The 17,334-nt window shown below is 40.2% G+C and overlaps 1 protein-coding gene across 12 annotated transcripts in view; it reads right to left on the bottom strand.

Annotated features, from left to right (window-relative positions):
* Positions 1 to 280: 280 nt before the first annotated feature.
* Positions 281 to 17,334, bottom strand: part of IL1RAPL2 (interleukin 1 receptor accessory protein like 2) — a 551,213-nt gene continuing 534,159 nt past the window's right edge. For all 12 annotated transcript variants that reach the window (XM_048865380.2, XM_048865384.2, XM_048865382.2 and 9 more), the window contains 2 exons: positions 13,252 to 13,422; positions 281 to 3,419 (listed from right to left, as the gene is read on the bottom strand). In XM_048865380.2, coding sequence (XP_048721337.1) covers positions 2,722 to 3,419; positions 13,252 to 13,422 — 869 coding nt within the window. In that variant the 3' untranslated portion in view covers positions 281 to 2,721. The remainder of the gene's footprint in view (positions 3,420 to 13,251; positions 13,423 to 17,334) is intronic.

Below are 17,334 nucleotides of genomic sequence, written 5' to 3'. Positions count from 1 at the left end.
TGAGTGGTATCCCTTGCAAGACCTATTCCCCTTTCCCATACTCAAAGCAGAGGGTATGGTAGGTTCCAAGTTATGTATATGTTGCAGCAGTATGTGATACACAATTGTAAATCTCAGATTAAAAAGCAGAGTGCGATTTGTCATCTAGGACTAAAATATATAGATACATAAATACACAATGCGTTCAAACCTGTTCTTTTCATGTTACCCCAATGCAAATGTAGCTGCATTTTGTTCTTGAGTATCTACTGCTCTGAGATACATATTGTGGCCAAGCAACTGACATTGATACCCATGTTTAATCGTTGTAAATAAAAGAGGCAGATAGACCTGCATATGTTTTCAGAGTTTGCATGCTCAATACAGAACTAGTAGGGTTAAAAATCTCACTGAACATTCTATGTGAATTAAGAAGATTTTAGAATCATGTGAAAATAAAAATAAAGTACAGCTTTTCACTTAAACATATGCAACTCTCTTCATGCAGAATTTGTTTTAGTTTTTTTTTAAGTTACACTTTGCATTAAAGAACATAACCAGTGTAAATACAATCTGTAACACTTATAAAACAGTGCAAATGTTGTAAATTTCATTTTTTTAAATACATGTATTTATAATGGAGGCAAAATCACCTTCTTTCTCAATAGAAAAATATTTATATTAAATACCTACATATGTTGAACTTAACTTTACAAAAAAGTAAGTTATAGTTTCACATTTGTAATAAATGACTATCATTTCTAGGTTTCCACGTTTAATGTTAGTGTCAAATGCATGTATGTTTAGAAAAACAAAATAAACCTGTATTATTGAGAACAGAATGAAAATATTCCAGTTCATAACGGGTGTGAAGGGGTGCAAGAGAAAGTTGATAAATAGTGTGAGAGAAGCAATGGAAAAATACAGAACTTGACAGATTATTGTACATTTGAGTTCATTCTTATGACCTTTTGGGCAAATACTTAATTCTTTAGATCTTAAGTTGGTATTCATTTTAATTTTACTGCACTTATGATTTAAGAAACATTTGCAAAATGTGAGAATTTACTATACCTTGATTACAGATTGAACCACGGGAAGCTAGGTGCAGAGTACAAACTTTAACTTATGCAATCAAAAAGCAGCAAGACTAAAAAGGCTGTTAAAATGGGGGCACCATTGCCTTCTATGCACATATTTCTGGATTTGATCCTGCAGCCCTTACGGAGGCAAAACTCTCATGTTGGGCACGCTCTCACTAAAGTCAATGGGAATTTTGCCTCGCTAAGAACTGCAGAATTGGTTCCTTGAACTTTTTCTTCAAACGCTGTTGTCTCCATTGGCCCAATTCTATAACCCTTAATCATGTGATTAGTCCTTACAAATCCTAATGGTTTCCACGAGACTCCTCGATTATTTAATTAATGATACTTAGGACTTGGAGAATGATTGTCATCCCTAGAGCTCAGAATGCTTACCAAGAAGGATAAGTAGCATTATTCTCATTTGACACATACACTACTCCCATGAGTAAGAGATGCATGAACTGACCTTAAGAGCTGCTTACGCAACCCAATCTACATAACGTATCGCTAGAAGCATTGCGAAAAGAAATACTTGTGCTTGAGCCATAGTAAAAGATATATAAATTGACAGGTAGATATAGAGACAGCATATTCTCTCTTTCATAACTACATTTCAGATGATTATCACTGCAATTGAAGTCATACTGGTAGTAAACCTGAATAATTTAGCTCTTGATCTCTGAATATTGCTGTATTAATTTTCTCTTGCTAATATTCTCAGTAACGTGTACATTTTAAATTGCAACTGTTTCAATTTTGGAAAATAATATGTAAAAGTACATGGCCATTAGTACAAACCTTACAACACGTCAGGAGATTTTAAGAAATCATGATTTTGTTAACAGACAATGAAGTTTGTACTTAAAGTGTTTAAAAACTCCCATTTAAAACGGTAACATTTGTGAAATCTAATAAACCACAGAAAAGTCGTTTGAAATCATCCTAAACAGCTGACAATATTCTCACAATTTGTTAATAAAAACACACAGCTAACCGTCTGCTAGGAATAAGATATGCCTCAATAACAAAATGAATGGATGCTGACGTGAGCAGTGGATTTATTCTGAAGTTACTGTGCACTGTATTGATAAAGCTAGTAGCTCTTCATCCATATTGTTGTATCAGCTGGGCATCTTCTAAAAATGTACTTGTGACAACCTTATGGGAAGTGCTTCCTAAGGTTTTCTTTTGAGAATGGCTCATCCAGTGTGCTCTACAAAGACATATTTTCTTTTATAGCATGTTAAGTTTAGAATTTGCAATCTGTACTAAAGTTTATACTTTCTTTTTTTTTTAAATTCTGTGTAAATTGTTGAAATGCCATTACATAAAGATGGATGTCGGAGATCAAATACAGTATTGAACTTCCATCCATACCAGGCTGTAAAACATATACGTTAAACTCAAAGGATATGTTTCCCCCTTCAAAGAATCAAGAAAACTGTACATTAAATGATATGAACTACATATTGAGCTACAAAAGAAGGTCCCCTTTGTCAGTAATTTGGAAATGTAAACAAAAAAGTTCAGGTACAAAAGTGAGTAAATGTGCCTCTGCCTCAAATATGATTCGGCACCCCGTGGCATCAACTTAATGTTCTTTAAAAATCTGTCTTCGTGGTGCTCAGAAAGCATCTCAAAAGAGTTCTCATCTTCACTACCAAATATCACTTGTGAAGCTAAGCTCCTGGGATGATAAAGGTAGCAATGGGTTGTTCCTGTGAAATTCTTGGGTGTCCTTCATGGTATTATTAAGAGGTAGCTGTCCATTTAGTAGTGTCAAGGGTATGTTACAATAGGTGTGGTGATTACTTATGGAAGCTATTGGCATGGTTGCAGCTGACATGTCATACTCGTATCCTCTGCAATAATGTCTCATTTGCATGGAATCCGTTTGATGGTAATCGGCTAGATCTGCTTGAGATGCTACGAAAGTGGCAGAGGCGCCTGTCATAGCTAGAGACGGTACAGTTTGGAGGTCTCCAAAAAGTCCCTGTTCTGCAGAGTCCAGGACTTGGCACCGAGATAAAACTTCTTTTTTCTTTGCTGGCATTTCATAGACTAAGCGCTTCCAGAACTTAGAATTCAGTTTGCTGCTTTTTGGTCCTTTCCACTTGACCACTGAGAGAAGTTTGATGGTGTGCTTTAAAGATTCCACTTCGTGGTAATTCACTTTCCCTTTTAAGTCAGTACACTCGATCAAAATAACTTTGATTTCTCCACTGACTAGCATGTTCTGGAGTCTGTTTTCCATCTCAAAAATACTCCATCCTCTCCTGAGAACATAGTCTGGAGTTAACACGATAATGAGTCTTCTGCTTTGCTCAACACATCTTGTGAGATCTTCAATGTATGCTACAAATTATAGAAAGAGAGAGAGAATAAAATAAAGAAGTCCATTGTGTTAAACCATTAGCCTTGCAATTAAGTATACTAAAATACCCAGGTTCACTAAGGGTCTGATCCCACACCATTTAATGGAGCTTTACAATAAAAATATGATTGGAGATTAATATACAACATCTCTCTATTTACATAAAATTTAGAAAAGGAAAAAAGTCTAGCTCCTAATGTTTCCCCATATTAATCACAGTATAGCTAAGGCTGATTTAACCTCCTCACCATTCAGCTGTATTTCAGTGACATACAAATTACAATATTTGTTTTTCATTCACAGAAAGGTTTTAGCTCTAGATCAATTTAACTTTTGCGTAAAGTATAAAATTCAGAACACATGCTATGGCCATTACTAAAATTTCTTGGGATGCAAGCTAAGGTAATCAGTTCTTATGCTTCAAGGTGGAGAGAATGGAAGGATGCAAGGATGCTTTGGGGTGTATGGATTGTAGCTAACCGGTGCTCGGGAAGGAATTCTCCATCACCACACGTACAAATTATGTTATTGGAAAGGTGCAACACGGGCAGCTTTTACCTTCTTCTACACATATTGACCACAATCTTGGAGGTCCAATGATACCAATCTTGGAGGTCCAATGATCTGTTTTAGTATTGCAAATCTATGCTTCTCCGTACACGAGATAATTAACAGAATCTTCATTAGATGATAGGGGGAAAAAACCCCAAACAAATGGAAAACATAAGCAAATGTAGAATTACATTTTTACAAGGTGTTTATTTTCTGAGGTACCACTGACAAGGAAAATGCATATTCTACAGTATTTATGCATGCTAACATTTACAAGGTGTTGGTGTAAGCAGAGATGCTGTTCACCATCTTCCTGTTTCAGAAGGTCAATTTATCACCCCAGAATATATTCTGGGGGTCGAATCTTAATTTGTGCGTTTGATATGCCTAACAAAGGAGAATGGGGGAGAGAGGCCAATGAAAGTAATCTGACATGGACCATCTTTACATCTGTTTACAGAGGTCCTGACCCAAAACCCATTCAAAGCTATGGAAAGACTTTCAGTGGGTGTTGGATCAGGCCCAGAAAAATAATAAACAGCGATAAAGATAGTGAGAACAGAAAAAAAAAAGTGCTTTGGTTGCATATCATTTTGCTGGTAACACTTTACTTTTACTTTTTATTACACAATCTGTCCTTCGCAGCTATGCTACTCAAAGGCATGCAGTCTGAGAAAGGAGGGAAAGCATGTGTTACAAATGAAGACTTAGACACAGGAGCTGCACACAACAGGCCTTTACTCAGCACAGGGCAGGCTCTGTCTTAGACATACTGACCTCTAGCAGGACGAATGGTTACAGTACACTTCGTTGATCAATGGCTTTTACTGTAATACTTATTTTTCTAGTCCCAGGCAAAATGTCACAGCATGCTTATTGACACCACTTCCCACCAGATAGAGAGCTACAAAACAGGCTAACAAACATTCAAAAATATCTTCATTTCAGGAGACTCAGGGTATATTTAGCAAAAAATCTGCCTTTACCAGTGTTTTATTTCACCACTTAGCAGCAAGAAGAAATTATTTCACATGTGAAAAAAGCAAATTTTTATACACCCTACAGACAAACAAAAATGTCAAGACATACACATACAGTACACATGTTTATGCAACAATCTTTTCAGTGAAAGTTTTATGATAGTTTACTCATGCAGCATATACAGTTCTTTGAATTGTTTTTCTTCAGCTGACATTTTCTAAGGGGAAAACATTGCTCTCTCTAAAACGTTCACTTATTGAAGGGAAAATTCGGCATCAAAATCGAGTAAAAATCAGAAGCAACAGGAAAAAGATCAGCAGAACTGGTGAAACAAAACTTAAGGAAAGGTAGCAATGTTCAATACAATGGAAAGAGATTATCCCAATGTATCAACAGCTCAGACTCTTCATTTTCTTCTTTTCTTTCTGCTCCCAAAAAGAAAGAAGTTAGGTGGGAAGCTTCATCATTAGAGGTTGGATCTGCAAGATACAGCAAAACAACAAACCATCATGCATCTTTCCTGATACATTTCCATTCCTCCTTCAAGAAATTCAGACTACGGGTGTGTACAAGACCATTTTTATTATATAGGACCCGATGTTGTTCAGTCACTACCAGAAAGTCCCACGTATCCAGTTTAATACTTATGCATAGCTATGCAGGTACTATGCATGTCTGTTACAAAACACATAAGAAAATCAATCCATTGCACTTATCTTCTTAAAGAAATTGTAGTGATATTTTTAATTGCAACAATAAATCCAATATTATATCAATTCAATTGAAAACTCACCAGACTTCGCTCTTATATCCTCTATAGCTGAAGAGGTGCTCTGGGGGGAAAAAGACACCCTGGCTTCCCCATATGAGCTCTTCACCCCTCTGTGTTTCTCCTTTATTGTTGTGTGCAGTTTAATTGGTGGTCATTGCAACATTTAGAGCTCTTTCTACAGGCGACTAGAATTAGCCCTTACAAGGTTACCTTCAGAGTCCTTTCTCAAACCTCAAGTCTGCAGCTGGGTCACAGATAGACCTGACCAGTGAACAAGGGATCCTTTGGGGCAGTGAGGATGGAGTTGAGAATAGTGGCTTGCACACAACTAGACGCACCCTTCTATGCATCCCAAAGGAAAGGCAAGCAGGTTTTGAAACTGCTCAGCCCATAAATACACGATCATTCCAATATCTTCACAGCAGTACGCCAAGTTCCAGCCTGTGACTCCCTGAGTCTGTGCCAGCCAGATTCCTGTGTGAGTTCAAGGAGTCTTGGAGCTGCACTAACTTATCTCACTTGGCTATGGTCCTAAGGGGCTTTATACCAGTGGAGGATCTGCCCAGCCCCACCCTTGACCACCCCAAGTGGGGCTAGGTTGGGTGGCTGGTACAGGAGCTGGCTGTACCGGTGTCACACCACCAGGAAGGTCTCTTCTTCCAGGAGAATTTTCTGCTGTCAAGTTATGGCTGGAATCCAGTTCCCTTGTGGTGGTGGTGGACAGAGGCTGGAGCCTAACACAGGATCTATCCACCACATTTATTTTTACAGGGGAACTTTGCCTTGTGATTTGGAAAACGTTCACTAAAACAAAGCCAACCTTGTTGCCCTCTCTGTAATGCCCCTGCTTGTGGTGAAACAGGCAGGCTAGGATTCTCTTGCAACAGGCACAGAATATTCTGCTGTCGCTCTTATGCCATCTGTGAAACAGAGCTCTGAGAAAACATTTCAGATGTGAAACTTAAGTAGGGGAATTCTCCTCTGCCAATTCTACCACCAGCTGGAAAGAAAAAAATAATCACAACATTCTGCAAATTTCAAAAGCAACATAGAACTACTTCAGTGCAATTGTATTTCTTGGAGTGGCATAACTAATCTTCAGCTGGTAGAAATGAGCGTAGCTGCATTGACTTCAACAGCGCAATGCTGATTTACAACAGTTGAGGATCTGGCCAGAAATGAGAGGGACTGGGCGTGGAAGCTGTGAGGTTCAAAGGGGAAAGTCTGCTTCCTGGCTCGATCAAGAGAACCTGCTTTTGATCAGCAAGCATTTTGTGACCATAAAGATTCTCAAAGGGCAGTGAAGTAACATGGGCACTGACAAAAAAATGAAAAAAACCGAATCCCCGCCCAACCAAACCAAGCCAATCAAACAAAATAAAACAGAAGGAGAAATGTTTAACATTGATTAAAATAGGCAAAAGGCATCTTTTACATTTTACTTATGAGTCTGATTCAGGCAACACATGGTCCATTTTGTCAGCTGTTTTGGCTGGTGGGTACCGTACTGTAGAAGAGGATTAGAAAGTAAACAAAGAACGCAAACCCTACAAAATTCAAGTGGCACAGGAATTTTTCCTTTAGTGGCAGGATAAGCTAGTTAAAGAAGGTGAAAAGAAAACACATTAGCCTCTGGTGTGCAGAATCAGGACTCCCCTTTGTAGCAAAAGAAAAGAGCAAGCGGTAACCCGAAATGGGGTAGTGGGAGCACCAAGCTTCACCGTGCAAGCTGTGTAATTTCCCATCTAGCATTTGTGAGTCAGACTTGACTGGGAGCTGACACAGAGAAGCAAAGAAGCAAAGAGTAAACACAATGGAAGGTAAATACAGTAGCACTATAATGTATGTATTATGTATTCTGAATGTAGCGTTATTACATAAGGATTTTTTTTAGGATCTCACATCAGACACTAAAGGAAATCGTAACGTTCAAATACCAAAGCCATCTATTGCCTTATACAGCACACATCTCTACGAATGTATTTATTAGTTCCATTTTATAAAATCGCCTTTGCTAATAGGTGGTAGAACAAAAATGAAATAAAACAATACAAGCTGGAGGGGAAATCCCCCATTATGTTAGACCTCTCTTCTTAACCTATAGCTCTCAGTTTGTTATTGTTCAGCTGAGTTGGTTTCAATGAACTGGGTCCCTTTTGTCACCCTACCTGTAAATAAAGTGAATAAAAAGCAAACATCCTCCCTGGTACATGGCCAGAGTTATGTCAGGGAGGAATATGCTCCCAGATCATTTGGTTTTTGGAAGCCCTATTCCTAATAGTTATCTTGAGAAAACTTGTATGGCTAGCCTGTATGTTAGGCCTGGACAAGAATATGGGAAATGGGGATAGCATGGGGCCTGCCAACTCCCTCCCCTCATTTGCAGTGGTCAAGCACAAGCCCCTGGAAAAAGAACGTGGGAATTAACAGGGCAATAACATCTACTGGCGGAAGAGTAGGATGAGAGCAGAGACATATTCTCTCCCTTCACTTGGGCTAAATAGTAGAGATGGGGCAGTCAGATTAAGTCATTTACCCAAGGTCACAAAGGAAGGTTGGCAGAGCCAGCTATAATTCAGTGTCCAAGCCCCAAAACTATCCTCTCTCTACAGTCTGGGCCCGCTAGCTACCAATGTGCTTTATTGCATTATTCTGGATGAAATGGCACCAGCTCATCCTGGTTTTGGCATCTCGAGGGATTTTATTAAACTGTTAGGAGGACAAGTGTGAGTTGGGTTGCCCTTTTACTATAGCCCTTGATCTCTTGTTCAGTTCATGTCAAATTGTGTCAAACTGTGTGATAACTACACACTATAGCGTAATTACACAGACTGATGTGGACACACATCTGCTACGCAGGGAACTAACAAATTAATTTGCACTGCACATAGAGCAGGGCCTGAGCTGTGAAGTTTGGATCCACAACCTGGATTTGGATATGAACTACCCCATCATTTGAGGGTGTCAGTATTCAGGGTTCTAATCCAGCCTGTCACAGAGGTAAGATCAGGGTTATGAAGTTCAGATACACATCAAGACTTTTCCATGGTTTCGGTAGGGAATAGGGAGAGAAAGGGATTGAAGTATGTTCCTATGTTCTGGTCCAGGCCCATCTCAAATTGTAACCAATCCGGGACCCCAGAAGTGAAAGCTGATTTTCTTCTTCCTCTGTGACAATTATAATTCCATCAGCATCAGTCTCCTCTTTGCAATATATAGTGACCAATGTTTAATATCCCCTACTTCTGTATAATGCAATGGCTGAAGGGTTCTTCTGTGTCATCTCTGCTATTCTTCAGCTTCATCTAATTATGATGAACTTGGAGTCCCTCTGGGCAAGCTGATTACCCAACAACAAGATTTACAGGAAGTTTTCTAGGTCATAGAACTTACGCCACTAAACACTCAGGTGGAAACCCTGTGATCCTTGTTCAGTTACTAAGCCTTTAGTCAGGCAATGATTATGCTCTGAGTAAGGACTGAGTAAAACACTGAGCAAGAACTTTGGGATTTCTGCTTTTATTGCATCCATATGACAGCTAGATCTGGTGGAACGTTTTTCCATTAGAAAATGGCATTTTATGAAAATCATAACTGTCCACAGAATAGGGATGTAAGAGTTTAACTGGTTAACTGATAAGCTTGATGGTTATTGGTTTCTGTCAACGGTTAAACTCCGCCCAGGGTCCTGGCTGTCGCCCTGCACGTGGGGTCCCTCCGGGCTGCCAGCCCCGTGCCTGGGGCTCTGCTGCAGCCCAGGATCCCGGCGTGCCAGGGGTCCTGACCACACCCAGTGCCAGGTGCTTCAAAGGGAATGAACAGAACAGGACAATTATTGAGTGATCCATCCCCTGTTATCCAGTTCCAGCTTCTGGAAGTCAGAGGTTTGGGGATGCCCAGTTAGTTTATTGGAATAGACTTACAAATGGGTCTTCTTGATTTTTGGGATCCCAACACAGGCAGACTCCATTACACCTCCTCCCTCCCTGTGTTTCTCTCAGTAAGGCAGAGATCACTCGTATTTTGCTGTGATATTATTGTTAATCAAGCATCAATAACACAGAAAGCAGAGCCTGCTGTAAGCAGCAATCTGCCTTTGCCTGATCTCGCCTCTGCAAGACAGATTCCCACTTTCCAAAATGGAAGATGCCTTTTGATTTGTGCTGCCAGAATCCACTTGACAACAACAGCTGCTGCTCACGCTCCCCGTGTATGGCCCTTCCTGTCCTCAGCACTCCCTGGAGTCAAGAGCGAAGAGCACAAATGCAGGGCTTGAATATGGCACAGACGTACCAACAGGAAGTTCCCTCTCCAACAGGGGAATTCTCTGCTGGGCATCTGAGGCTAGGTTATGGCCCATTCACTCCCCCTGAGTAGCTTGCCCATCTGGCTCTATATCCTGCATATAAAGACAGTACCATAGAAATGTAGAGCTGGAAGGGACCTTGAGAGGTCACCTTAGTCCACCCCCACGCTGAGGCAGGACTAAGTATACCTAGACCATCCCTGACAGGTATTTGTCCAACCTGTTCTTAAAGACCTCCATGTAGAGAGACTATTATTATTCCTCCCCCCCCCCCCCCAGCGGCTAAGCTAAGAATCAACTTGATTAAACCACAATCAAACTTGCCCTTTGATTTTATTGAGGTAAGCTTTTCAGTTTGTTCAAAAATGCCCTGAGACAAAATAAACCATCAAACACTATTTAACAAATCTATACTTGGATACTTCCCAGTCCAGAGAGCAACTGTATGCATTCATGCCGGGAAGTCAGAGCAAAAATGGACACCCTCCTGTGGCAGCAGTTCACAATTGCAGAGATTATCTTAAACAACCAGCCTTCCAAAGGATACACGATTGACTATAGCACTGGAATCTTATAATCTTAAATGCGCAAAGTTATACGAAGAAACACCCCAGATCATCTGGTGGGAAAGTGGTGCATTATACTGAGTGTCATTTGCACTATCAGATGACAAAATACAGTACATGAAAGCATTTCGCTAGAAAAATAAATCCCTTTTTTTCCCCGAAGGAAGCTGCACCTAAGAACTAGATAGTCCAGCAGCACTGTTGCTTTTGAGAGATTCGTTAAAAAACAAATTGTGCAGTCTATTCTGCCTGTTCTGTTTTTAATCTACCATAGATAACCCTTTGTAATGTAAGATCAATATTAAATAGAACAACCAAGTAGGTATGTTCCACACGTATATGCAGGAAGACATACGTTTGTGTGTCTGAATATTTTTTTAACAGTAGTCCAAGTTTTCCTCTAGAAATACAGTTCCTTTTTTTCACAAATCCCAGGCACACAAATCATGCTAATTTCAAGTACATATTTTATCCTGCATTGTCGTCATTAAGTTTGATTAAGCATTCTCGAGGTTCTATATGAAAGAATCAAGCCCTTTCATAATGCTGAAGCAGAGAGGATGGAGAGGAGAAAAGAGATACTACATCTGTGAATGTTCATAAAATGAGCATTCCAGGAGATATTAAATGAATACCCAAAATGATGACAAGTATTTGTTGAGTGTCTGAATGACAGGTAGTCAAAAATAAAATTGCACGCTAGTTATTGCAGCAGCTGGGAGAAACAGACTCATGTCAGACAAATCTTTGCCTTCAATATGTTTATCATTAAAAGGATACAATTAAACTCTCTCTTTAATTCACTTTGTACTATTACTACATTAAAAAACAAACAAACCCTGATGCACGGACTGTATCTGAACCACAGTTACTTAATATAATCCCTGCTAGTGATCAAGCCCACTGGGGTTTTTATGGCAAATAGATCTGTGTTTTCTCTCAACAGTATCTCCCCTATTAATGTAACCGTTTCTCAGATAGGAAGGAGTACACTTCCCGGTTTGCACTTTGAGCCAGGAAAGAAGAGAGTCTTTCCTAGGAATTTAACCCTTTCAATTCCATTTAACAGTTTCTTTTGGGGAGAGAAGGGAATGTTTTGACCTTTCTAACTCCTGCTAAGAAGCAGTATGATATGCTGATGCTGATAGGGACCAAAAGTCTAAGGGTTGAGCCCCCAATTCTGCAATGCTCTTCAGTGGTGTAAGGTCAGACCCTATCTGATGGCTTGTAGAGGTAAAGGAGCACTGCAGTGGGGACAGGGTAAGTAGCCACAGCTTACAGGCTGCAAATGCAGGGACTGCTATAATGCCTTCAGAAACGCCAGGGAAGCATTTGCTCCATGTGTAACAAAGAGGCAATGTGCATTCTGACTAGCTAGTGACGGGGGGGGGGGGGGGATCCGGGGGGAGGGAGGGAGGCAGGGGGGCAGGTGGCAAAGCCGTGGCCCTGCCTCCAACTCATCCACATACTTGAGGAATAAGGTGCCTACATTTTTGGGGTGTGTGGTGGAGGTTGGTGGTACTGGGAAAACATTACCAGGTTCCTTTGCAGGCAAGTTGCTAAAGCAGCTGATTATAACTGCCGCAGTGTAGGGCAGGGCTTTCTGTACATCTACTTAGGAGCAGACATAGTCGGGTTTTATGTTTATGTTTCTTCTACATTAACACATACACAGAAGTACAGATTTCCCTTTTCTAACATGTCTTAGTAGAAGCTAACTGAATACAGACATTGCAAACTAAATTAATATTCAAAAGCATATTTCTCGCAGGAGCATCTCAACTATTTGGCAAAAACACGTGGTATAAATGCAAACAAACCATGCATGCAGAATCCATGAATATTATGCACATTACAATGTCATTTTTTACTTGTCCCACAACCAATCAGGAAAAACACAGCTATAGATGTGTTACTGTGGTTACAGACATCAACACATGCAGCGGAATATTCAGACATTGCAGCGGAATTGATCTGAAATGGATAACTGCATTTCACTAACTAGAAATGGGCAACAGAATCAGATAACTGAACAGCGCACATCCCTTTGAAAAAGTGGAATTATGCACACAGTCCACATTTTCAATGCAGCACTTGGACAAAACTCTAATTTAAAAATGGCTCAACTGATGTTGTTAACTTGGAAACAAAAGTATAATATTTGCTCACTGTAAAATCAGAAAAAATAGAAGACAATAGGAAATGCTTTATTTGTAAGGTTGCTGTGGACAAATAAGTAATTGCCTGAACGATAATTATTGAGAGAATCCCATTTTAAATGATACAGTAACAATCCGCTGTGCACAGATCACACTTCCTAGCAGCCTCTGACAATTACTTTTGTCTGACAATGAGCCTTTTTACTATGGCATACAGTTCTGCAGAATTCCCCTTCGTAAGGCTCCGATCCTGCTCCCATTGAAGTGAATGGCAAAATTCCCATTGACTTCACTGGTGCAGGATCAGACCCTAAGCCGGAGGTCACACCTTGCTGTATTTTAGGAAACTCTTGAGGTTCTGAAAGCAGTCTTGCAAAGAGAATGAATGGTAACTATCTCTGTACAGTACTTAACATGCAGCACATGCCTTTCCAATAGCATCAGACAGGATTAAACCCAAAGTTCAGAAGTACTTACTCCCGCTAGGGATCAGGTCCCTATCTGGAATGAAGAGTTTGTAACCATAATGTTTTTCCAGAACATCTGGCAGTATTTCAAGTGCAAACTGCTCCTCTTCGTTATTATCACAGTCTAATGCATCTGGATCCACTTTGGTGTAAGAGAGATAGGCATCGTATTCCTTGTTGTCTGTAGAAAAACAAAAGCCTATTCGCAGTCATCTGTTTGTAAATGTACCAGGCAGAGGTAAACTGTCTTGTGGCCTAGTTCTGAAACCCTTGTGTGTCATAACTCCTATTGTGAGGTCAGTGGGGGTTTTGCACATGTAAAGAATGCAGTACTGGTGAAAATACGTTCTTCCTGGTTGTTCAATATCAAGCTTAAAAACCACTGCATTATGCCAAAAACTTTTAATGGTGAAACACAAGCAATCCATATTGCATAACAGAGATTGTGAATTATTCCTGGTTTTATACGCATCTTTCAACTCCATACGGCTTTATCGGTGGGTATTCATAAGCCTCATTTTATTCAACTCTTTTTATAGAAGTTTTAAGACGACAGCACTCATCTGTGACTTCCTCGTTTCCCTTCACATGCTGAGCTGGTAAAGTATGGCTTTGTATGGTTCAGCAAAAGGTAAACAGGTGCATTGGAGACTGTCCCACACCCAGACAGACTTTGGGAAAGTCCAAATGTTGCAGCTTGGGTTTCTTTGGCTTTTATACATAATGAAGGACCAGACTGTGCCTGATTGGTAAAGGTGTATGTTGGGTGGGGTGGGGAGGAAGTGCAGAGCTGCACCACCACTCCAGTAGTTTCCAGACTTTCCCAGAGTTCACTGCCTGACTCACTTAAGCTCCTCCCTTAGCTGCTGGCCCGCTCTGCTGATCAATGTGGAGGGATGGCTTGCACCCCTAGTGGCACTTTAAAGAAGCAGTGTAATTGGCCTGGCCCTTGAGTTGGCAAAATGGGTACAACAGAGGGTAAGGCTGATTGTGCCACTTGCCCCCACCTGGCCTACTCGCCCACACAAAAACAAGGTGGGGACAACTCACCCACACCGTACTATAGGATCTTAGCAGAGCAGCCAAATCTTGCAATGTTATTGCGAGTCTCATGATAGCTGGAATTTTTCTTAAATCCCCAGTTCCTGGATTCATGTGATTAGGGGAAAATCTGAGCTTTCAATTAAAAGAAAAAAGTTCCTAGCCTTTGTGTTTGTGGAAAGAAGCCTGAAAACATGACCTGAGTAAGTACAAAACCCAAAAGGCACATATAAAGAACCCCCCAATTAATTAAAAAAAAATCTAATGATTTTTAAGCTAATTTCAGAGGTTTCTTGGGCCTGATTCATCAATTTTAATGTTTGGAGTTTGTAATGCTGTCTTAGTTAATGGCCATTACCTTTATTATAACCCTACAGTATTTCAGAAATAGTGGAAAAAATACGTATGTGAAAGAGTCAAGTTTTAACAGAAAGATCTCTAGTGATGGCTACCAGCTGTCATTTCCTACAGAAAATGAAAAATCAAATCGTTAATGTAGTGAAAAGAGAAGTACGTGAAAGTGGGATTATTAAGCACCAATTTTCTGTAAAGAACTGGAAAAAATCGTTACAGCAGAGTCAAAGTTCATCAATATTTTGTATTAAAGGAAGATAAATAGTTGATGAGAATGTGATTTATTAAGTGCTGCTCTGTAAATGATGACTATTTTCCTAATATTCCTTAGATAAATCTATTCCACTATGGTTCATGAGCGAAAGCCGACATGATGTGGACATTTATTTGCTTAGCTGTGGAATTGATTTCACGCTGAAAACAGGGTGCTCAAGTGAACTATTGGTTCTAAGACAGTCTGGTAAATTTTGATATGATGAGCTAGGTCTTGCGTGATTACCTTCAGTGGCTCATTTAACAGAAACAAATCTGCCTCTAATCACCAGAGCAGCATGGGATCTAGTTTAACTGATATCCTAACATTTCCTCAATATCAGCAAACGACTAGAATGGCAAGGATGGCAGCACTGCTGAGTCAGGAAGACCAGCAGCAGAAGGGTTAAAACCAGACAGGTCTAGAGACTGTTCCAAAATCTGCCACACCAGGCAACAATGGAACCTGCCAGAAGGTGTTCAGAGGACAGCCAATGGGTAATCAGGGAGGCAGATGTCACCGCTAACAGTTCAGGCCCTTGCCAAGGTAGAAAAGTGAACCCCGGGGATGGCCACTGTCGTTGGCTCTAAAGTAGAGTGAAATGAAAACAATCAAGCCAAGATGTAGATCAGGTTAATACTCAAGGTTAACAAATGTCTGAACATTGCTTTAAATCTAACTTGTTATTGAGAAACAACATTTTGCCTGGGAAACACAAGTGCATGTGTCTGTGTGTATTTCACACACATGGACTTCCTGGGTCTGATTTTCTAAAAAGCTAGGCACGTGGTTTGCACACACAAATTAAATGATTGTGCACCAATGCCCACTTATGCACCCAGCTGTGCACTTCAGTGTTGTCTAATTGTATCTTCTGTTTTGGCACAATGCACCAAATACTGTACACGGTCTGTAAAAGTAATTCTACTAGACGTACTTCACTGTTATTTGACAGCAGCTCATTGGCAGTGGGTGGGAGGTGCTGGTGGGGAGGGAGAGGAGCTTATCGGTGTGGCCCCGCAAACAGCTGAGCACCCACTATTTTTTTTTCCAGCCCCAGAGCCCTCCCAGAGTCAGTGCCTATGAATTTAGCAGACGCACACAATGACCTGTGTGCGGAAGGGGCATTCTCTAAACCTCCAGGAAACAGGGTTGTTTTTTAAACGAAAACCAGCCAAACAGCAACAAAAAAAATCACATTAAAAATAGCAATAACTTGATGCCGACAACACAAGTCAACAGAACCCAGGCAATTCAGAGTTGAGGATGGCACGTTGAGGTAGATCCCCAACTGGGGTGAAGAATCAAAGTAATAGCTGATGTGAAATAAAGTCAGTAGAGCTACACCAATTTACACCACCTAAGAACCTGGCCCTTCTTCTTTAGCTGATGGATTTTCAGTGTGAATACTGCCCATGTGGAAGAGATTTGTTCTGTGTCATGATATTTAAACATAGTTTCTAAGTACTGCTAATGCAGACAGAGTAAGAAGGAAATTATTTTCCTCTGCCTCATAAGTAGCATCCACATTCTTGAAGCCAGCAGATGAAATTCTGGCCCCATTGAAATCAATGGCAAAATTGAGAAAAGCCAGGATTTCACTTAACATATCCATCAAGCGTTTAATAGAAACGATTATTATTTTGACACTGACACAGCTTAGTGTCTAAGCAATAGTTTGGGGGAACTGGTTATTTTTATATAGGAGGAAAAAACCTTCCCCTCTTCTTTTCCAAAACGTAGGGATTCTTTTAGGTGTGGGATTTTCAAAAGTGCCTCTGTGATTCAGGCACATTGACTTTCACGGGACTTATGCTCCCAAGTGGCTTAGGAGCATTTGAAAATGCCACTCTAGCTCTTGAGCAGACACAGAGTACACTAACGTGGAATAAATTATATGGACCTGATTCACATCTGGGTTGCTCCCGTTTTACAGTATCTCAAAACTTAGATTTTGAAGCTAAAAATGCAGTGGTGGAACGTACCTCATGGGTCTAGCAATTAAAGTCCTGCTCTAGCAAAGCACTTAAGCACATGCTTATTGAGCATGAGTAGACTCATTGCAGACAAGTTAAGTGCCTACCATAGATACTAAGGGGGAAAGCATTTAAAAATTATCTGCTTTACACCAAACTTCCATTCCAGTCAGTCCTCTGAAATAGTCCACATATCTGCATTAAATTATTTCCCTGCTCCCAACTAGTGTTTGATGGGGGAAAATAGCATTGACATATTAGTTAAACAGAAATAATTACTGTGGCTTTTTGCTGATCCTTTTAAATTGGCAAATATAGTGAAATTGTCCAGCAAGAAATAGTTCCAGTCTGCAATATGCGCCTTACTGGTGACTGTTTTTAGTGGGTGTAGTGCTGGGAAACATGAATGGAATTTAGAAATCTGAGGAAGGGTCAGAACTGATTTTCACCTAACTCAATTCTTTTGAGG

The sequence above is a fragment of the Caretta caretta genome, chromosome 9 (assembly GCF_965140235.1).
Source record: "Caretta caretta isolate rCarCar2 chromosome 9, rCarCar1.hap1, whole genome shotgun sequence".
In the NCBI taxonomy this organism is placed as follows: Eukaryota; Metazoa; Chordata; order Testudines; family Cheloniidae; genus Caretta; species Caretta caretta.
The sequence above is the reverse complement of the archived record's forward strand: the minus strand, read 5'-3'. Positions and strand labels throughout refer to the sequence as shown.